Source organism: Phaethon aethereus, assembly GCF_964289735.1.
Source record: "Phaethon aethereus genome assembly, chromosome: 1".
In the NCBI taxonomy this organism is placed as follows: Eukaryota; Metazoa; Chordata; class Aves; order Phaethontiformes; family Phaethontidae; genus Phaethon; species Phaethon aethereus.
Genome location: NC_138575.1, coordinates 44,313,945 through 44,337,272, shown reverse-complemented (window position 1 = coordinate 44,337,272; position 23,328 = coordinate 44,313,945). Strand labels below are relative to the sequence as shown.

The 23,328-nt window shown below is 39.2% G+C and overlaps 1 protein-coding gene across 2 annotated transcripts in view; it reads right to left on the bottom strand.

Moving 5' to 3' along the window:
• Positions 1-22,863, bottom strand: part of NAV3 (neuron navigator 3) — a gene marked incomplete at its 3' end in the record, with an annotated part of 271,115 nt that extends 248,252 nt beyond the window's left edge. For both annotated transcript variants that reach the window (XM_082013485.1, XM_082013486.1), the window contains exon 1: positions 22,580-22,863. In XM_082013485.1, the coding sequence (XP_081869611.1) occupies positions 22,580-22,822 (243 nt within the window). In that variant the 5' untranslated portion in view covers positions 22,823-22,863. The remainder of the gene's footprint in view (positions 1-22,579) is intronic.
• Positions 22,864-23,328: the final 465 nt, after the last annotated feature.

Below are 23,328 nucleotides of genomic sequence, written 5' to 3'. Positions count from 1 at the left end.
TTGCATAATGCTGCTGTATTCAAACACAGGAACTGTGTGACTGAACAACTAAAACTTGCGTTTCTAGATTCAAAATTGAATGGTTGTCCCTAAAAGCTGTTCTTTGCCTATTTAGCTAAGCATTGTTCATATTGGCATTATGTACAACTTTTACTGTGTATAGGCAAAAAACCAAAAAATATATATCTGGGTTTGAAAACACTAAAATAAAATGCCTATTCGGTATTTATGGTTTATCCTGGTAACAGAAAAGAGAAATCAAGAAGTTTTGCCTAACCTTTTTTTGTGTCTCACTTGTGCTGTCTGGGTTTCAGACTGCTTAAGTAATTTGCTATTGATTTGGACAAATGTAACAGAAAGAATGAGGCTTGTAGGTTAGTGATATAAACTTTGCAGATAAGAGTTTTCTCTTGTTACTGCTCTGGAAAATATTTGATTTCCCACAAGCCAGATCCTTTCTTAAATTTAATGAAGTTTAGCTAAATTTAGAGTGTGTTTTCCCCCAACAAAGTCTGAGATCTTCAAGATTCGCATCAAAAATAAGAATTGTTCTGTGACAAGTACATAAATGAGAAAATAGACAAAGACCTGGAAAGACATTCTCAGGAAATTTCATAAAGCTGAGAGGAAGATATAGACAAAATCTGAACTGTAAAAGCTATAAGGACCCTATATAATATATATACATATGGTTATACAGATACATATACATCTCCATATATAGTGTGGATACTGCATACAGACAAGACAGCCTACAATGAGGGAGAGGGAAAATCAAGTGGGCTTTTTCTCCTTATACATATACTGCTCTGACACTAGATTTTAAATTTACTTCCTAATGCAAATAGGATTATGGTATTGTATTCCATTCATGTACATGCCTAGTAGCTTTTGAACATGCTGGCTAATGTGAATCAGATATGAAGGAAAGTGAGAGATCACCAAGTTTTTACATTCTTACTTTTTTTTTCCCCCTTACAAATGGAAATAGGCAGCCAGGCAAAAAAAAAGACTCTCAATGAAGACTGCAGTGTGAGCTCACCCCTGGTTAGACTTTAGATCTGAGCAAGTGATCACCAAAATGCACAAAATACTAAGAAACCAGACTCTCCAACTGTTTTCATAGGCACCATGTTTTATAAAAGTGTATCACTATTAAAGGGACTATGACTATTTGAAAAAGTAAGAATGAGTAATAGGGAAAAGGTGCAAACTAGCTTTATAAGCATCATACATACTTTGTGATCTTTGTAGAACCTCAAATCTTTTACCAGTTTAACTATCCTCAGATACGTCTGTAGCTGAAAACTAAAAGTTTAAAAAATGTACATGGAAACTGTATTTTCTTATTACTGTTTTGAAAACAGCATATCACTGATGCTGTGATCTGTATCTAGCAGAGCATCAAGAGTGCTCATGTACCAGTCAGGTATGACTCAAACTGCAAAGACTGGAGTCAGTCACCTTCCCATACATTAAGGAACCCACAAATACAGATTACACTGTCAGAGAAATTTTCACTAGCTTTAGGAAAAGAAATCTGCTCTAACTGACAACATCCCTAGCTCTCCAAAAGGTCCAGAGCCAGAGCCTCCCATGGAGAAGCCCATGCCAGCAATGCTTCCCACAGCCCTACTTGTAAAGAGCAGCCTAACAAGGACTGGAAGTGCCATGGAAGGAAAATGTTCATCCCCAGAAGGCAGAGAGGCAGGATGACTCCTCTGGTGCTGTTCCCAAGTCATCCTCCCCAACCAAACCAACAGCTCGCTGATGTGCTTCAGAAACCGCCTCATCTACCTTTTCCAAAGCAGAAGAGATGAGACCACAACCCGGGTCTTTTGTGCAAGGATAAATGAGCAGTCAGAAAGGACATCCTCATACAAAGGATAGAGGCTGTTTCCTGTGCTGTTATGTAGACCATGAGATAAGTTTTCATTACGCTGCATGTTATAGCCCCTTTCCTTAACTTGTAAAGAAATTATCAAGTTTTCTTCATTTCATATAAACAACAGCCAATGGAAAAGTAAAAGAAAGATTTCTTTTTTTCTTTTTTTTTGGTGGTAAATTTTGATAGATGGTTCATAGTGTCTTTCTGAGACAACCTTTGATACGAGTTTTTTAAGAAACATTGAGGAGAAGCACAATAAGCAAATATTTACCTCATTGTTTAGTTAGATCCTCACTCTAATTAGGTCAGTTATACAAGTGTAAAACACTCCAGTAAATGAGTGGAATCACTCTGGTAAACAATCAGATAAGACTCAAGCTCTAATTTCCTTTTCAAATGTCTACACTGCATTTTTCAGTATTAACATCACAAGGTCTGTAAGTAGCAATATAGAAATATAGAAAGAGTGCGATCTTACATGCACATGGAGTCACTAGAGAAGTCGCTGTATTGTGTCTATGCTACTCTCATGGCACAGACTGTGCATGTGAACCTTTCTGTTGAGCCTATCCCCTGTAGCTGTGATCCCCTCCTGCCTCCTCAGGGTCCCCATCCTCCCCTGCTGTACACCCCTCCTAGCATCCCTTTATTAGTTTGAACCTTACAGGCTGTCAGTGAAATCTTTGGGAAAGGACATGCTACCTCTAAGCGCAGTGACTCAAAGACACAGCACAGAATAAGATAAGAGAATTTGTACAGTTTTCTGCTTTCTCTGCTTCTTCCCTCCTGTGGAGTTAAGAAGAAAAGCTCTCTTTCAATAAGAAAGTAAAATTTCTGGCTGCCTGGTCAACCAAGTGAATGCAATGACTGTCATTTGTGTTGCAGCCATTTTCATACAAATAGTTCCAGATAACTGCAGCATCAGCCTCAATGTGTACTTTGTTTGGGAAAGATTCCCCTAATCATCAAAGCACTGCATAAAAAACAATCATAGCAATTAGGGCATGCCAAATAGAAGAGACAGCTGTGAAGAATTTTTTGTCTATTTCTCTGAACATCCTTCCTTTGATTCACTTGAGTTGGGTTCAAATTTCTAGCCTTTAACTCCAAGCTCTTTCAGACAGACACAGCCCTTACATATCTATCAACTGCTAACACTGCTCTACTGTCCGGAGAGCAATAGCAGGGTCTCGCTCCTCACTCATCCACTCCTCTCCCAAACATACACGCTTTCTTCACCCCATCGTTAGGGCACTGAAAGTCTGTAAGGCTCTCTCTGCCCCTTCCAAAGAGCAATTTCTGCTGCGCTAGCTGACAAGAAATAAGTTAGCATACTACAACAAGGGCAAAAGGAGTTCAACATTTAAACATTTATGTTCTAACATAAACATAGATAAAAAACTCTATTTATCTGTGAGCTGCTTCCCTCTCTCCTCACTTATTTGAGACTGTTTTTACATTACAAGTGTTTTAGAATGGAATCGAGATCACTGTGCCACTTGCACAGGATCTAGTATCACTGATCCTCATTTGAGTACTTGGACTTAATAGCTGGTAAGTCGTAAGACGGTAGAAAGTAAAACTTTATTTTTAACTGAACTGTATGCTACATTTTTATCTGAGACATTGTCAAATATCATGAGGCTAAAAAATGTAGGTTCTTTAGCCTTAAAAAGTTAGTTTGGAAGAGCCATTAAGAAATGCCCTGGAAACAGGTACAAGAGAAGATGACTTCATGCAAGAAGAGGAGTCCTTTAAGAATAAGCTGTGCTGTACAATAGCTATACCACAGCTGCTGCAGTGGACAGGAAGTGGAAAACATCACTGGTTTCACATGAGCAACCAAGAGATTTCCGAGGGATTGTAAAAAGGACTGAGTTCATCTTGCTGCAATTTAAATGAACTTTGTGGTTTAAAACTGATCCCAAAGAACACTAAAATATTAACAGCTTGGTGATTTGCTTTTCTCTGAGTTAAACTGTTTTATTCTCACTTCTAATGTAATGGGAGAGACAAGAGAAAATTAACATAGAATTAACATAGTATTATGCACTTTCTTTAGGATGATCAATAGTGTTTTGTGTGATTGAGAAGACACAAGAGGAACAACATGTATAATCAGATACAAGTGGTGACTAATCTCCACTGACCTACAGGCCGGGTAAGTTGTTAAAACTATTGATCTTAAAAAGCCTTGTAGATGATTCTCTTGGAACGATCACAAATTCTTTGGGTGTGCAAACTACTCTTATATTAACTGATTTTTGTAAGATATTTCAGATCGGACTCTTCAGCAACAGTTTGATTGCACGGAATGGAAGTATAAATAATTCTTAAAAAAAAAAGGAGATGAATAAGGTGAGCTGAGTGAGCTGCTGGAAGCAAATCCCATGTTTAAGAACAAAGCCCCATATTCATTGCACCTAACTGTAGGTGCCAGCATGGAAACTAAATTACTACAAGTTCTCTAAATACACAACTGAGAGAAAAGTATATCCTGAGGGTGATTCAAGTTTAGGGATATCTTTGTAGGTGTTTCTCTGCTGCCTGTGAAAGAGCTTGAAGTGACAGATAATATATGAAGTTCATCAGAAAAAGTCTTGTCCATCATCCCCTTAGTGGGATAAACCAAGTTATTACATTATGTTCAAACCTAGAAAGTGGCTGTTTCAGAGAAAATAAATAAGCTATGAGGATAGAAAAAAAAAATCAAAACAAAACCACAGAGCCTCTAAAAGAAACTAGAACAAATATAAAAAAGATTGGGCTTTAGATTTTTAGATGTATCTAGTGAACTTGACAGCACCAAATTTTAAGTTGTCCAACGTGAAAGTTTTGAAAGGAAATTAATTTCTGTGAAAAAGTTGGTACTTTGTAAAGACCTTAAACACTCAGGTGCACAAATCAGTTACCCCTTTAATAGGCCTATTTCCCATACACCTATAACATCGATACATCAAAGTGTTTATGTTTTCAAATGGCGGGCATTTAGCTACCTTTTGCTCTCTATCTTGCAGGGTATTGTCCTAATTTGCCTGAAGCCTTCTATTTCTTACTCTGGTATAAAGCTCTACATTTGTGTTCTTGGGGCTGCCTGGTTTGAAGTTCGAAAGGCAGGACCCAAATTGTCAGCACCAACACGCATCTGCGGGGCATACTCGGAACAATCTGCAGATCCCCGCTGGCTAAGACAGCAAGCACAATGTCCAAAGTGAAAATGAGCAGACTGGTTAGACAGGTGACAGTTCGGTGCTTTCCAAACATTTCTACTTCAAAATAGTTTGCCAAGCAAAGTAGCTTACAGCTCAAGAGGGGATTTGCCGGAGGGATTACAGTGACTACAGCCAACGAGCAGCACCCTTTGCAGAGCACACATCCAACTTGATTAAGTCTGCATGTAGCCCTGTCATTTGCTATAAGCCTTCCTACTTATTTCAAGTTGTTAAGCAGCAACCACAATCCTTTAGTGCTGTCCTTTCCTATAAGCAATGGCTGTGGCTGTTTACAGCAATGTCGTTCGGCTCCCCAGAAGAAAAATAACTCACGTGGGGGAACTCGTAATCCTCAAGAGAAACTTTCCTAAAATGATGTACGCAATACTCTGCACAAGTATAAGAAAAATTTTAAGGAAATACCATTTTTATACTGGCTGAATTACTTGTTTTCAGCTCTTGTTTCTTTAAGTATATGAGTAGTTTCTAGATTAATGTCACCCTTCTCTTCAGAAATGCTGTGACAGCAAGTGGAGAAGGAGGAAGTCTAAAACTGGCAGTTGAATGCAAGTGCTGTGTGAATCTGCCGTGAGATGCTGCTGAGGTAGTAAAGTAGAGAATTTTCAATATATCTGCAAGTACACAGATTACCTACTGACTTGTTAAATATTTCTCCTTGCATGTACATATAAGGCCTACATATACAACTGTACACATACAGTTACATTGCCATGTATTCAATAAACTAAGTCATTGTAGTAGTCCTGGGTAATGATCCATTTCACTATCTCTGCTATCTCTGTAGCACTGAGCAGAAAGCTGTGAAAATATATCAACATGAAACATGTCTCCTTCACAGAGATATCTCCATTTCCTATGCAACTCTCTCATTTTAGTATTATCTTTGCTTGCTCATCACTCCTCCTCACCAGTTCTCAGGGACTTTCCATAACTTTATAACACCAATCTGTTTTAAGAATCAAAAAAAGGATACCACTCTGATAAAAGCATGCCCAGATCCATCACCCTTATCAGGGCAATGTCTGCACTAGTTTTCAAAGTAGCCTCAAAAGATTTAAATAACGTACTTTGGAACACATGTGAAATCTGTAATAATAATGATAACATTAGTAATAAGTACATGAAAAGAGAATATCTTCCCAAATTAAAGTTCTATACTATGGGTAAGATTCATCTCAACTAATTTTAGACACTGAAAATTAGGTGTTTAACTAAACTAGATGGTTCATCTCTCCTTAATTAAGGAATAGGTGTACACACCTCCAGAGGGTGAGTCATTCTACCTTTACATAAACATCTCAGAAAAGTGAAAGGAATTGCCCTTAGGAAGTATTTATCTCTACCATCTGGCTGTAGTAGAAGCCCAAGCAACTAGCTCAGGCTAGACAGCAACCTTTTAACTGGCTATAATGAAATAAGACGAATTCCACTGTAACTGGAACGTCCATACAGTCTCTGAAAATATCGGGATACTAACTCCTTGCCTGCGTGTTGTCCGTTGTCAACCTCCATCAGAGTCCTCCACCCTTTCCTAGTCTGACAGCTATAACTGATATTGTTTCCATTTTTAATAAAAACAAAAATTACAAGACAGAATTAACAACCTTTCTTCAAAGAGTTTTTGTACTGTGTTACCCCCTCTATGTTGATGCTGGACTTCACCGGTCTGTGATGCAGGAAAAAGAGCTAGGACTCTCTTGAACTTTCCTGGTATTTTCCATTGGTCCCAAGTTATGTGCAGACAGGAAAAAGCAGTCCCAAACAGCCTGTCCCCTGTGCTCCACATTTTCTATTCATGCTGACTATTTATCACATGCACTTAATCCTGACTTAACAACAGCATTCAGCTATCAGGACCTAATATTACTAAACTCAAAAAGAAAAATTTCATTAAAGAAATACAACATTTCAGAACAATGGTCTATACAGACTGGAGTCTTTTGGTATGTAGAATAAGACAGAGAAGGCAGATACGGATTGGCAATAAGGATTGTGAGCAGATTTTTAGTGAGCGCATTTCTATTGCCAAAAGTCATTTACGGGTGGGACAGAAGGAGTCTCAATTTTAATCTTTGGAGTCATGAATGTGAACAATTCTCTACGCAGAATTTATGAGCTGCTTTACTTATCAGTATTTCCTCAGAGTTTTCACGCAGTCAGATTGATTACCCTTTCCTCATACTGTTTGTGCATGCTCAAGTTTGGCTATACAATGCATAAAATGGACATGAACTGCATACTGTACCATACAAGGAAATTAAAGGCAGTGACATGCCAATCATAGTTATTTAACTTTTTGTTCAAAAACACAATATGGTATCTCTCATAATAAAAATCTATAATTCCAAATACTTCAGAAACAAGCATAAACTAAATATATGGGGATTTTTTAATCAGATGAATTCCATAGGTCATCTAAACAGACAGAAGAATAGAGATGGGAAGAGTTTTATTTTTTGTTTAACAAGCTTGGCTTTCATAAAACAATTAATTCTGAATATTTTCAATGCGCAAAGAAGTTCATTTTTTCCCCTTTAAATCCATAATTTCAATGAATAAAAATTTCAGATTACCTGATTATCAGAAAATACCAGTCATCTGGCATAAAACAGCTCAGAATAACACCACAGCCTAACATTCCCCCAAAAAAGGCCTTTTTCCCGGGCTTACAATGCACTGCATTTTATTACGAGAATCTATTTCCACACAGAGTGCTACGGATCCTGACACAGACTAGTTCTGCACACAACCGCCAAGGTGCCCACAAAATAATGGATATACGCTCTGCGTGACCAAAGCAGATAGGGAACAGTACTTCAGTACAGCCATAGACAGATAAACTGGTTTCCCCAGCAGCACTAACAGCGGCAGTTTCTGTCCAAGTTTGCTTGTAAAACCTTGTTATAGAAAGTCTGGCAGAGATGTTAATTTCTCGATGGGTTGGTTACTAACTAGTGGATGGATTTCTTGAGTTATAAAGAAACCTGAGTATAGAGATTTTAATCATATATATCTTAGTGGAGTTTAGGTTTTGATTGAGCCTGAGATACTGCAAGGAGAAATACCTGTCTACAAAGCATATACAAATGAACAACTGTGAAAAATTTAAATCAAGATGTTTCATATTTTTCATGATAACAGAATATGTTTATCTGCTATTTTATTTTACTTGTCTACTTAATCACAGAATCACAGAATCACAGAATCACTAGGTTGGAAAGGACCTTCAAGATCATCAAGTCCAACCATTAATCCAGCACCACCATGTTCCCTACACCATGTCCTGAAGCGCCACATCCACACATTTTTTGAACACTTCCAGAGATGGCGACTCCATCACCTCCCTGGGCAGCCTGTTCCAATGCTTGACCACTCTCTCAGTGAAGAAATTTTTCCTAATATCCAATCTAAACCTCCCCTGGAGCAACTTGAGGCCATTTCCTCTTGTCCTATCACTAGTTACTTGGGAGAAGAGACCAACACCCTCGTCGCCACAACCCCCTTTCAGGTAGTTGTAGAGAGCGATAAGGTCTCCTCTCAGCCTCCTCTTCTTCAGACTAAACAACCCCAGTTCCCTCAGCCGCTCCTCGTAAGACTTGTGCTCCAGACCCCTCACCAGCTTCGTTGCCCTTCTCTGGACATGCTTGAGCATCTCAATGTCCTTCTTGTAGTGAGGGGCCCCAAACTGAACACAGGATTCAAGGTGCGGCCTCACCAGTGCCGAGAACAGGGGCACAATCACTTCCCTACTCCTGCTGGCCACACTGTTTCTGATACAGGCCAGGATGCTGTTGGCCTTCTTGGCCACCTGGGCACACTGCCGGCTCATGTTCAGCCGGCTGTCAACCAGCACCCCCAGGTCCTTTTCCACCGGGCTGCTCTCCAGCCACTCCTCCCCAAGCCTGTAGCGTTGCATGACATTAGATACACTTATGACATTAGATACACTCATGACATTAGATACACTTTAATACAGCAGAGTAATGAGAACGAGTAACAGACATAACACCCTCCAAGACAGGATGCAGTTTGTTTGTTTAAAAAACACCATGCTGGTTTGTGGAAGAAGTAATGGCCTATATGGCTTGAAATTTTTTCTTGTGATAATGTAAGACATTACGACTTGTCTAGCCACAATGAAATGGGATGATATCCTTACTCCAGTGAGTAAATGGAGAAACTCCCAGTGATTTCAACAAGAGCACGGTGAGTTTGGATTTTGGAAGGATGATTTTGCCATGTTTCTAAAATGAAGTCTTTAAACTGGTGCAGCGAAGAGCAGACATCTCCCTAAAGGACATCAGGGACATGATAAAAACAGGGAGCTGCAGAAAAGTACAAACATAGGGTAACAAATTTTAGTCTGTTTGGAAAATGACTCCTCAATAACTTAAACATTTTATTTACCATCTCTGCATTGGTCTCCTCGACGTTGCTGAGGCAGCTTCGCACCCCAGAGGAACGGGGGGAGACAATGCGGCCTGGGAGAGGGACAGTGGAAGGACAGACCGCAGAGCTGCCTGCCAGTCCACAGCCTACCACTGGGAATTTGGGCTGCTGAGCTGCTGCTAAGAGTGCTGCGCATGCACTGGCTGAAACGTAAGGTCTAAATGGCACAGGGGTCATTGCTTCTGCTGGTTTCGCCTGCTTTGGTGTGAACATATCGATTAATTCTACAAGTAATGACAAGCAAAAAGCTGTGTTCTACATCTCACTTCTATTGCTATGAACAGTAATTCTACCCTTTCTAATTCTTCACCAGAAGGATAACATATATGACATATGTGACATGTACATGTGTATCAATAAAGAGTTATTAAAGCGTGTAGCTCATTTAAATGTCTCTAAATCGCCTTCCACAATATTTAAACATTATTTTATGGAGTATACTTCAAAGTTTTGTAAATACATAGATAAATGCTAATAGGTACCTGTATATGAGAATACATATCCACCTCTATCTTAGCATGCACCATAGACTAAGTATTTATAGTAGTTTCAGTCCATGTAGAATGCACTACTGGTGCCAAAATGCTAAACCTACGTTTATTATCTCTGTGCCCTAAAAATGAAATATCATTGCTTTAAAGGAGCTGTAGTAATCTATTCAGTCAATGATTTGCTGTCTTCACATTTTCAGTCACTTCCACTCCGTTACGTCTCTTGCTGCTCTGAAGATGTTAGGGCACGCCAATGCTTGGCACAATGTAACACACCTGAAAGTATCCTAAAAGCAACTGCAGAACGAAATTAAGTAGATGGGTGCAAAAATTATTAGTTAAATAGCTCTTCTGAAGAGTTTCAATGACTTTTAAGGAGAAAACCTTCAAACTACACTCCAATTAAGACATTGGGTTGATCTGCCCAATGAAAACAACACTGTGAAGTAATGCTGTCTTACACAGTTCTTAAATTACCACCTGGAATCATATCAAGTATTAGTAAAAGATCATCATCCTTAAAGCCTAATTAAGACGATCAAAGGTACTTGTAGAAGAGAGCTGTTGCACTTAGATTTTCTTATTTTGTAAGTGTCTACTTGTATATTTCTATTAAAATACTTCAACACTAAAAAGTAGTTCTATAATCACACGGTCAGTGATAGAACCACACAAGTCATACAAAGACAAGGCCATCATCTCCAAAATTGGCAATTTCTTATACTTTGCCTCCTATTGGAACTACATGAAGTAATACCCCACACTTTTCTGGAAGATCCAAAATCTTTTGTTGCTCTGAAACGGTGGCAATATGCATACATTGTAAGAAGCCTCCACTCAGCCTTCAGTTCAGGTTAACTACTTGCATTCACACAGAGTTTTGCAGGAAACAATCTGAATTACAAAGATAGGTTTGTTAATACAACAGGAATGAATATCCACCTTCCAAAAGCCCAATTCTGGGATATGCCACTGATTTATGGCTTGATCGAGATACATAATATTTCTAGCTAATCAATCAGGACAAAATTACTTGTTTATATTTTAACTGTGTTGGGAATCTCAGGTTACTCTTTTAAAGGCCGATGAGATCCTTAAAGACATATATACATCCTAGTGAAAATTACTGTTGAAAATCTTGACTTTATTGTCATCCAAGCTGAAATTTTTAATGGGAAGTGAAGGAAATTTTTGTTCCTTTAGACTGAAATGAGACCACTATCACTCTGCCTTTGCTGGGATTTATATCAGTATTTCACAATGAGGTCTTACAGCTTCTCTCAAATTAAATGAGATCACCTCCAATGTTCAGGAGAAAAGGGATCAGATTTTCCATAGATGCAAATATGTCCCTAATCCTCTTGCTTTTAGGGAGTCTGAGTTCTCAAGCTGTCTTTAGCTGATCTGAATCTCCTGTATTATATTCTTTTTCTGTTGCCAAATTGCCTTTAAGTAACTTTTTTGAATGACAGTGTTTAGTCCCACACACCGATTCCCAGTAAGATCAGTCTTGTGTGCTCCCTTCTCTGAAACTTCATTTGATTTGCTTTTTCAGCTTCTCTCATGCCTCTACATCTTCGCTGCATCATGTCCACAAATGAGGCAGAATAACCCAGAAAAATCCTGCACTGACACAACAGGGCCCTGAGAAGAAAGCCTTGTTTTCGTTTCCACGCATTTTTCTTTTATCCCCCACGCCCTTGTGCTAATAGCTTATCTTATAAACCAACACTCTTTAAGGCTGTGACTGACATAGCTGTCCTAGACTGGGAGGGCTTCTTTGCCCTCATTTGCTGGTGACACCGCCAACCCACTCCAGACACCCAGCTGAAGAAACCTAGCTCTTGCTCAAGAGCAGTCAGTATCTGAAAGTTTTGCAAATTAGATAGTATTCAGAAAACTGCATCTGGAGGTGGCATCACCCATGAAAAGACTTTTTGACTGTCCATCACTACGCAAAGTTTCACTGCTGAGCAACATGCTGCTTAGGTTTCAGCTAATAATACTGAACCGTACCAGTCTTCAGCGTGATACTGCAGTGAGGTAAAGGAAACAGCAAAGATGGTGTTATTCTCTTCTTGCCTTCATCAGGAGCACGTATTTCCGCAGGAAAAATGCATGTTGTATATAAAATGCCTTCTACTTGTGTTGTCTTATTACAAGCAAGAACAAAGAATGGATGCATTATTAAATTGACAAACAGGAAGCTGTTAACATCAGTAACTGATTAGGTAAAAAAAAATTAATTTTTCTAAGGTCATTCAAAGTAATTTCAGTAACTTTTTAAAAAGTAGCTAATTAGATTATTTCTTCAGTACTAAAAAAATATAAAATTAAATAGTACTTAGCCACCAAACAACTTTAAAAATAATGGCATTATTACCATTTCACATATGAGCTGAGTTCAAGGAGATACTTGATAGAAACCAGAAGTGAAACTCGACTGTGTCTTCCCATGCTTGTTGCTAAGCCCTACTGCCTCAGAACCATTTCAAAAGCAAATCTGAACCTGCAGCTCTCAAGCTTTCAGATTTGTCCTGCTCCTTCATAAGAAACAGATTCCTTCAGCTCTTCCTTCCAGCACTCTGTCTTTGGCTGGTGAGCTGGCCAGCAATGACTAAAGCAGGCAGACTGGTCAGCTGAGGAAATTTCTAAACTCCTTTTGAACTTTTATTTGTTATTTCACATTCTTATTTAATGCCTATTTATTTCCACTACAGAGACAACTTACCAAAAAACCAAAACAAACAAAAAAAACCCCAGCCAACCAACCAAACAAAAAAAAAACCCAAAGGAAAGCAAACAGCTTGTTTACTGCATAGATGTGTTGCCAGAAAATCCCATTGTTGGAGTGGTGAGTAAAAGTCCTGCACCCTGACTTATGTCTTACTCACCCTAAATAGTGTATGAGCCATGCAGCCTTTCCTGATTAAAGAAAGTGGTCAAATGTTTTACAACACTTGCTAGGAAGTCATCTTTCTGTGCATGACCACTCTGATTACTAAGCTGTGATGGTTTTACACATGCCCTGTAAATCAAATCCTGATGCACAAGAGGAAGTTTTAACTGCCAAATCATTTGGAGTTTAACACAGCATCAACATGCTACAAAGCCAGGTGTTAAAATTGTCAAAGGGAGATATTTTGAAATGGAAAACACAAGAGAGGGCTCAACATATATGTTTGTTCTAGCTTTTTTAATTTGCTACAATTCACTAATTGGAGAGTTTCACCTGAATAAAATATCCTGAACTACTGTTGAGAGGTATATAGACAGATGAAATGCTTTCCACTGTATTAAGATCAGAGGGGCAAAGCAGTAAAGGAGGCTTTACAGGAAAATAAACATAACTAAAAAGATAAGTCAGAACAATGTCATGCTGAAAGTAGGTTAGGACAATACTAGTATTATACTCGGTTAACTTCTCTCATGTTGTATGCAGAGTTAGTACAGACATTTAGTGACTGGCACCTTCTCAGTCTATATACTCAGAAATACTACGAACCAGCCCTAACTACTTAAAAATTATGCTTCCCTTTGATTTGCTTATTTTCGAAGTTCTCTCAACTTAGTTTACACAGAACATACACAAGAGCCATCAGAAATCTGCACATCTTGCATGGGGGAATTATCCCTTCGCATTTAGCAGACAAAACACTCTGCATTCCTTTTCTGAATTTTAAATAAGTTACGCTATCTTTCAGCCAACATCCTCTTGCCAGTAAAAACAAAAAGGAAAGGTTTGTGACCTTAAAAACATCATGGGCAAGTGAAGATTCGCACAAAATATTCCACTGGTAGGTTTGAGAATAGATAGATGCTTCCTCCTCTTCCAGCTTAATCCCCAAACACCCTCACTGTCAAAAGGCTATTGTTAAGGCACAGGCTTTCTCCAAGACCACATCCTGTGAATCAGGTCAAAGTGAAACACAGAGCTGCTTTAAATGAACTACTCTTTGCGTGCCCTGTATTCAAGTGCAAGAGAAACCACGCGACTCAAAAAATTAGTGTACTAGAGACAAAAAGACAGTGGACCTTGACCAGAATGAACACATAGTTAAAAAAATTAGCAGTTTGCATTTGTAGTTGATGGCCTTATTATTTACTAAATACAAGAGTTTCTGCTACCAAGAAGTTAGACAGTGTATTCAAAGGCAGAAATTAGGACCAAAAAAGTAATCACTCCTTAAAAAAGGCCTGCTTTTATTCCATAACTACTTCTACTTTCCACATCATATTTAGCAAGTGAAAAGTCTATCAACAGCATTGCACACAGGACTTTTGATGAGTGTTATACTGCTCCACAAAGGGTACAACACATTCTGCATCTCCAATAAATTCTGTCAGATTCTGTGTTGATGGGATACATAAAAATCAGAGAATGTGGCTCCGGGAGTAAATCTCCAAATCCAGCTCAGAACTGGGCCCACACTGATGCTAGCCACTGACACTGAAATGAAGAAAAAGCCAAAACTGTCCTTATGAAGCAAGCAGGGAAAATAACTCATTATCTGCATGTTTCGTTCTTAACTGATCCCTTAGAAAAGACAAAGGATGGGATTGTGGTTATAATGTGGATACTGGGACTCAAGATATATATGACTTGAAATTCCTAGTCCTGCCACAAAGTCCCAGCCTGAGTGTGGGAAAGTCATCCATTTCCCCTTTAATCTCTCTGCTCCCTCTGCACTGTGGGGATAATATTTTTCCCTTTCTCCCACACTCTGTGTAATACAGCCGTACATTCTGTAGGGCTGAGACTAACTTCTACTGTGCACATGCACACTACCTGTCACGATAAAGCATCAATCTAGTAAAAATTTCTAGGATCAAGGTCTGGTTGAAACACAGAAAAAATCCACAGGAAGGACATTCTCATATGTTTTTACTTGAGGGAAGAAATGTTTTTCTGCTGAACTGAACTTCCTAATCTGACTCTGCTGGGTGCATTGGGATGCTCCTGTCTTCTAGGGAGCAGACTGAACAGCCCCTACAAAATGCATCCAGCTGAAATATTCACTGCAGTGCTCCTGAAAGGATCTCAGAGCCCTAAACTGAATTGGGTTCACAGGGCTTCTATGTTCCTTGTTACAGAGCAAAGAACTAAGTCCCTGAGAGTCACTCCACTGTCAAACCTCACCGGATCTTAGGGCACGAGAGCACTCCAACACTGATACCCTATATCCCAGGAAAAGGAGAGTTTCCAAGCAAGCAATAGCTGGCTGGTCTCCAATGATACCCTACCTGTGCTTTTGGGAAATTTAACTGGAACTGCAATACTTCAGTGAAATGCCTCTGAAAATACTCATACTGTACAATGGCATTTTTTTAAGGTAGCAAAGCCATCTCCAAAGGGAGTCCTTCCATCTCTATGGGACTGTGGGCCACAGGTCTGTCAGCTCAGGTTCCCAGAATAGCATGGTTTCATTACCACAGACCTGCACTCAGCTGAATCAACGAATGAGAAAAGAAAATGAGAAGACCATTAGGACTGCCACGGAGTCCTTTGCACAAGAAAGGATCAGTGCTAGTAATGCTATGAACGGCAGGTGTGCTTGCATGTGCTTGCATTTTCAAATCCTCCAGTGATGGAGATAGTATACCTTCTGCATGCAAAACGTTCCTCTGTTAAACTACTGTTAGTGCTTGGATGTTTTACTAAAACCTAACTAAAACCTCCTAGGATATAATATAAGGCCATTATTTTTCTCTAGAGATGAAGACCACTTCTCTCCATTTATGGTCATGGAGAACAGATTACCCCAAGAGGCTGCAAGTGTTGCACCAAGCAAATGTTGCTGGATTGCTTCAGATTCTGGAGCTCTGCTGATGCATCCGTGGTGCATCAACACTGAGATACACTCCCATTTTCAAGTAAAGGATGTCTGAAAGTCAAGTTGTTTGGTCAGGAAATCCTCAAGCATCTTCCCTAGGCACAGATGCAGTACAAAAGAGTAAGAGTAGTTGTTTTCTGCTGATGCCTAATACCAGCTCACAACACACAATGAAAAGCAATGAAAAGGTAGGCAGAGGTCTTAAGCTCGGGTTGGTAAACACCCTCCTATCCATGATCCCAATTACAAACAAAAAGCATCTTTCAACCGACACTCAATACAATTCGTTCACAAATACAAAAGCTTTGAGAGTTACATGTTGTGTTACTGTGCACCTATTTAAACTACATGAAAACGTGCTTGGTACAGATGATTAGAAAATAAACACGTAACAGTGAAGTTGACTCCAAGCTCATACAAAATGAGGGTCTTAAATCTGTTGTAATGTAGCGTAGACAGATGGTGTTGGATACATAAAGCACATTAAAGACGCTGTTATCTGTCTGATAAAGAAATAATTCAGAACGCAAGGCAAGGAGCTGAAACTGCTGACAATCTGAACTCCTGCCAACTGTCCTGGCTTCACTGGGGCTGTGAATTTTAAACACACATAGTCCCAGGTGTCAGCAGTGCCGACTGAAATTTCTGGCAGCTAGTACGGTGCTTTTGAAACAATGCTGGCTTCCCATCACTAGCGGTCACTATGGGGAGAAGATGGGCGGTCTCTGGCTGCTTCTGCTGCCCTTTTTGTTGCCTTGGCCGTAGTGCTGTAAATGAAACACTCGGCACAATGAGCAGCCTCCTTTCTTGCCAACCCACAAGACAGACATCTCCAATGCACTAGCCCTGAGAAAAGGAAGGGTATGACAAAATAGGGAAATAAACTCATTTATTTATGTTCCCTAGATTCAGTATGTCAAGAAATTTGGTGGAGGTTGGCCCTGAAAGACCGGACAAAAAGGTGTCCAAGAAATTGAAAGGTCAAAGAGATGTGGGATTGAAACAGATGCTCTGCTTGAGAGAGATTTGAGGAATGGTGGGAAAGGGTCACACAGAACCTAAGTAAATGGTGTGTAAGGGTTAGCTGAGGAAAGATGGAGATATGGAAGTCGTTCATGGCACACATCTGGTTTTCCAATGTCCACAGTACTCCCACTGTCATAAACAGGAGCTCCACCCATGTACGGAAAGCAAAAATATTTGTCTTGAGATCTGTCTGGATAGAGGAGCCTAGCCGTCCTCCAAATCTGGTGTCTGGTGACAGGCAGGACTTACCACATCACCAACAAACTGCTTACAATTGATGAGGAAAAAATGGGAGGTTTCCATACTCATTCCAATGTCCCACTAAAACAGGGCTGGCTGAATGACACTGAAAGCCCTCAGACCAAGACTGAGATGCAATAGTATGACACTAAATGAAATGGACTTCAAGAGTCACTTTTATAGCAGCGTATGTGTTTTTGCCTAATCACAACAAAGTATTTATCTTTGCTTTGTGACACTGACATTCATGTTAGATTACTTTAACGATATTCACTTGGTACAACTGTTTCAGACCCCATTCTTTGTTAGCCATGCTCCCCGGGTAGAACACACCTATTCTTCTCTGTTCTGCTGATTTACAGGCCACTTCCGCAACCTGACCGCTCAGATTTCTGTGCTCCACAGAAGCAGACAGTTGTGTCTCTTTCCTCAGGTAGACGCATCATATTTTTTGTAATTTATTCCAGAAGATCTTGCAGCAGATCCATTTCCTGAGTTCCTCTGAGATCTTCCTGTATCAAATTAAGAGTGTTTAATGATGAAATTGGTGGGGCTGGGCCACTCTAAGCGAGATCACAAATTACCATCCATTCATCCGTTGGATACCAGTATCTCCATACTACAAGAATGGTAATATAAACCGCCAAGACTGCAGTATCTAGAAAAGTTTTAGGTTTACATATGTGTACTGGATCAGCTGTAGAGCCTGACTAGCACTTTCTAATAATGAACAGTGATATGAAAAATGTTGCAGTCATGACAGGAAGACTTGATTAGTGCATACAGAGAAAAAAAAAGTAATATGTAGAACCCTGTAAAGATGTCTGCCAACAGGAAAGAAGAAGCAGATAAAGCAGACAGCAGCAGACAGATAGGATGGACAAGAGAAACCGAAAAGAAGAAAAAAAAAAGAAGATATGAGATAATATGACAGTAAAGGAATGATTAACTCAGGGAAGAAGGCTAAAATCTTATCATTCAAGTCATATAACCAAAACCTACAATTAATATATTAGATTCAGCTCAAAGAGAATTCAGTTTGCAAGCATAACTGATGGTGAAAGAAGAAAGTTTGATGAGGGGAGGAAAACCCTGGCATCATAAAGCAGAGCACTGCAAGGAGCAGCCTCAGGAAACCAGGCCAGAAGACCGGTGTGCCTAGCAGGGGTGCTGACTTCCAGAAGCTGCTCAGCTTTCTGCCAGAGAGGATTCGTGGCAGTGCCCTTGTGACTGCGCCATCAAATATGTGAGGGGAGCTGAAATCAATCATGGTGCCCTGGAGTAAAACGCTATTGCCATTGGCATTTTGTTACAGGTCAATATAGTACAGAGTTATCATTTAGTGCCAAAATAAGTTGGTTTTGCAAAGAAACGTTTTCCTCATTCCTTTAGTTTTAAACCATTTCTTCATTTACCTTTCTACAATATCGTTTGATCTTTTTTTCATTTTGTTACTATTTAATAGCCCATTCTACAACTAGAACAGTATCACAAGGCAGCCTAACATGATCCAATAATTTTGGTCTCATTAATTTAGCAAGCAGTATAAAAGTGGTGGCACAGAAATATAAATAATACTGTACCCACAGTTAGAAAAATACTACAAAGGATGTTGGCGTTTTCAGATGTGGGTTTGCATAAAAACACTCTATGGTCCACTGGAATATAAATAATACTGTACCCACAGTTAGAAAAATATTACAAAAGATATTGGTGTTTTCAGACGTGGTTTTGCATAAAAATACTCTATAGTCCAACTGAACAGCAAAACTCCATCTGCTTCAAAGACAGCCAGCATTTCACCTCATGAATCCAGCAGCTGGATTCCTTTCCTGTGTACATATATAGGAATAAACTTTTGTCTATATGATACTCAGGGAAAAAGAATGTGCTCTGAATGTTTGTGTTCAAATATTTTTCATGACTATTCACATCATAAGTGCTCATGCAGTCAGTTTAAACATTAGTGGGTTTAGCAAGAAGGCAGATGGACCTGTATGTGACTTAAGTACCAAAGCACAAATGATGAAAATTTTGAACAAAAGTGTAGTTGAATAAACTAAACACAGAATAATTTAAATCATTAGCAACTTACTATTTGCTTTCCTAGCCTTACTATGTTCTATCCAATTAAGAAGAAAGTTTAACATGATCACTTCAAACTTCTTCTACCACAGTTTTTATTAAAATAATAATATCACTTTTATTAAACTTTAAACTGCATCATGTCCACAAAAATGAAAACAACAAAGACTACATGTGCAAGTGCAGCAAAATCATGTGAGACGGGAGAGACGCCTAGGGAAAAGAGAACTGATCTTTGCAGCTGCATTCCTAACCAACCTTGGCAAGACAGTTGTGTGAGAAAGCCAACACAAGTGTCAAAAGTCTTGAACAATCAGGTGTGGTGAGACTGAAGGCCATAGAGGAAACAGCTGGGTGGCAATGACCTACTGTATTGACATGTATAACCCAAATTTATCTTGGAATCCTTAGCACTTATAGATAGCAACAGGATATGTCACAGTGACTACATGTGTCAATAAGTGCCTTCCATACAGGATGAGAAAGCTGGTGATCCACAGTGCAGTGTATGTAAAAAACCAAAGAAAGCAATGCTAAAGGCTGAAATCCAGAAGACAAGGGCAAAAGTTAACCAAATGATTAAGTCTCACGATCCATTGTCTTTTGCAGATAGATATCCATCTTTTTCCCCTCCAAAATCAGAGCTGTCTTATATCCAATGATATAACAGAAGCATAGAAGCAGTATGCTATATAGGCGGATGTTACTCCCAGTTAGAAACTCAGACTAGGTATCCATTACATTTTGATTGAAAGACCTCTTATCTGATCACTGTTATAATGAAACAATCCCAGTGTACAGCACTGTATACCACAGAGCTACATAGGAATATCACGTTTGATTAATATGTTCACTAACCAAAGAAATCAATCAAAGGTCTATTGGAAACAGCACTCACCAATGGTCAAGCTTTGGGACATCACAATCTGTAATGCAGAAGTTGTATCTGCTCTGCAAGTCTGAAGATACGTTAACCCTAACAACTCCGTCAAATTTGTTCTTAGAATTACTGTTTAGATACCCTGGACACACTGCTGCAGCTACCAGGCACTGGAAAACAGGGTGGCATGGATCTCCATCACTGATGAAGGAAAAAAACATTCAATACTTCTAGGCAGATACTTTGAAGTTTGCTAGCAAGAAAAGTCTAAAAATAGTTTCTTCATTATAACCACCCATCCAATAGCCCAAACTACTTTGGCAAAAAGATTTAATGAAACTTGCTTAAAAGGTGAATAAAAGAACATCCTTCAAAAATATGTGCCTGGAAGAAAATTGGGCAAAGAGCTGCAACTAAGCTTTAGTGAGAATGTTGGAGTTGTAAGGGAAGAATATAAAAAGACTGCAGAAATAAGTAACTTCTTGAATGATTAGCACGTCTGTAAATCCAGGTGGTCCAGGGAAGTTTTAAGACCATCACGTGCACAGACTGGCCTTACTTTTTAAGGATCATCTTTTAAAAGTGCTCATCTGCCTCCACTGAGAACAGAAAGAGGGCGAGATCTAACAGCTGATAAACTGTTTTTTGGGGGGTTGGTTTGTTTTGTGTTTTTTTCTCTTTAAAAAGCAGTCTCTGAGATTACAGGTACTGTCAAACCCCTGAAACATGAAATGGCAAATTGGGATCACAGTTTGGGTTCATCTAGCCCATTACTTTACTCACTAGTGCTTCAGCAGTGCTCAGGACCAGATGCATTGGAAGGATATGACTCCCATTAGATCTCATGCTAATCACTAATAGTTCCCAAGTGTTTTAAAGACTGAAGGGAAGATGCTTTATATCTTTCTTCACACTTTTTTAAAGAATTAAGAAACATCTCTCAGTAGGCAATGTAACTGTTGGGTTTTTTTTAAATGAAAATAGTACTTGTAAATCTAATTTACTTTTCATGCAATATCCATTAAAGAACAACATTAAAGAGGAAACACTATTTTCTATGAAAAATAAGCAAGCAAGCAGGAACTGCATTATGTTGAAAAGTTGTATTATTATCTTCATGTTGCACTCATGTCATAGAAAAGGGCTGTTCATCACTTCTGGTAATCAATAGATAACAGTCTGCTCCTTCTTTATATTTCTATATAGCATGACTGAGACCACCAATGCATCATCTTTGAAAGGCAGGGAGAGGTGATACAAAGAACTCCAAGGGAAAAATTAAGCGACATGACCAAAATCTCATGGGGAAATATGTGGCAGGGATTAAAAAGGAAACCAAATGTTCAGAATCCCAACCCTATGCTTTAACCACAAAACCAACTTTCTTCACTAATACTGAATTAACCCAGCAACTAAAAACAAAGGAAAACCAAGTACATATATTATGTGTATCTTGCCACTTTAACAACCCTGATGACACTCAAGTGTCCTCAAACTAAATAAGAAGCAACTACAAATACATGTTTAATGCCAGTGTGGTAATCAGTTCCACAAACCAAAAGTACTAGAAAAGCAAGGGAAAGTAACCTCACATAGCACTGCTTGCTGAAGCTGTTAAACCACACATGCAGCCGTAATGTACTGACTGAAAGATCTACAGGAATATATACTACTGACAAGAAGGGACTCAATACTCATGTTCAAAGCATGATAAATGCTTTCAACTACAGCAGAAAGATGAGTAGAAAATCAAGCAGAAGTTTTTTAATTGTTAATTAAGACTCAAAGAGAACCCCCTCACAAAAGAAAAAAAACCCTAAGCAGTCTAAAAAACGTCATGGCATCCTACTTCAGACAAACTTTTTTTGTTTGTTTTTTAAATCACAACGAATCAGAGCCAGATAGGGGCTAGGAAGAAGCTATTTTGCAGAAGAGAAAAACACAGGTACTTTTCACTGAGAAGCTGTTTTTCTGGTTCAGCAGTTCTGCAACAGGAGTAGCCAGATCACTTGAAAAGTGAAAAGAAAATCAATTACTTGTTTTTATTTTAAAAGAGCCTCCCTGTGGGAATAGGTGTGGGCGTGAGAGCTCTTTTTAAACTTCATAATATAACATCAAGCAGCCAAGATTTTTTTTTTTAAAGTGCTGTCATGTCATTGCTCTGCTTACTGGGTGCTGGAATGATTTTTCTCTATTTATGATTCTACTGATCCTTATCAAAATGCATCCGTGAAGCATTTAACACTGACATTTAAAAACAGAATATTTATTCAAACATCAACACTGAGCAAAACAAATTTCCAAGGCTGTTATGCAAGTTCACTGGTGACAGAAAAAGTCTATTTACCCAGTTACCCCCAAGTTCTGCATGCAGTAGGTTTCTATTAGATTTTTGTCTGAGCAAATCAACATTTTCTGAGAATTGAGATCTGCAGGTAAAGTTTACAACTAACCTTGCTATCTTCGATCTCCTGGGTTTTTCCTTGAAGTGCTCTCCTCTCTCCAAAATCACAGGTTGACTTTAACGTAAGCTGACAAGAAAGCATCGAGCTCTCTGCCCCAGTAAGCTCCAAAGACTTTGGTGAGTACTGCTGTGAGCCGGCGGGGCCAAGGCTGGGTATCGGGAGGGCAGTGTGAACAGGCTTTGACCCCACGGCTGGCTGTCTTAGCTTGGAGGCAACCCCAAGTACAGGCATGGCTTCTATAAAAGTATCTTCTTTCTGCCAAAGAAAATGCTCCTGACCTCAGTCTGGTAGACTCCAGCTTCAGCAATTCCAGAACAAATACTTTAAACAAAAGTAGCAGTCATCTTCTCAAAAACGTCTTAAAACAATAATATTACGAGTTTCACAAGGAAGCAAAACTTTTCCTTCATCTCTCCCCTTCTCCCTCACAGCCACTCACAGGCGCTGCTCAGTGAGTCAGTGGCTCTGTAAGACTAAACACTCCTTTGGGGCGTGAACTTTTCTTGAAGGTAACTGCCACAGAGCTGCCTGTCTGGGATTAAAGAACTCATAGATTCGCTTTCTCCTCTTCCTACAGCATTCCAGGTCTGTGCATTAAGTGAATGAAGGACGGGAGAAAAGGAGGGAGAGAAGAGATTAAACCTCCCCACACTCAACTGTCAAAACAGCTCAGAGACCACAACACTGGAAGCAGAGACCTCTTCCTGACTACATAAATAACCAGCCCACATCTTAAA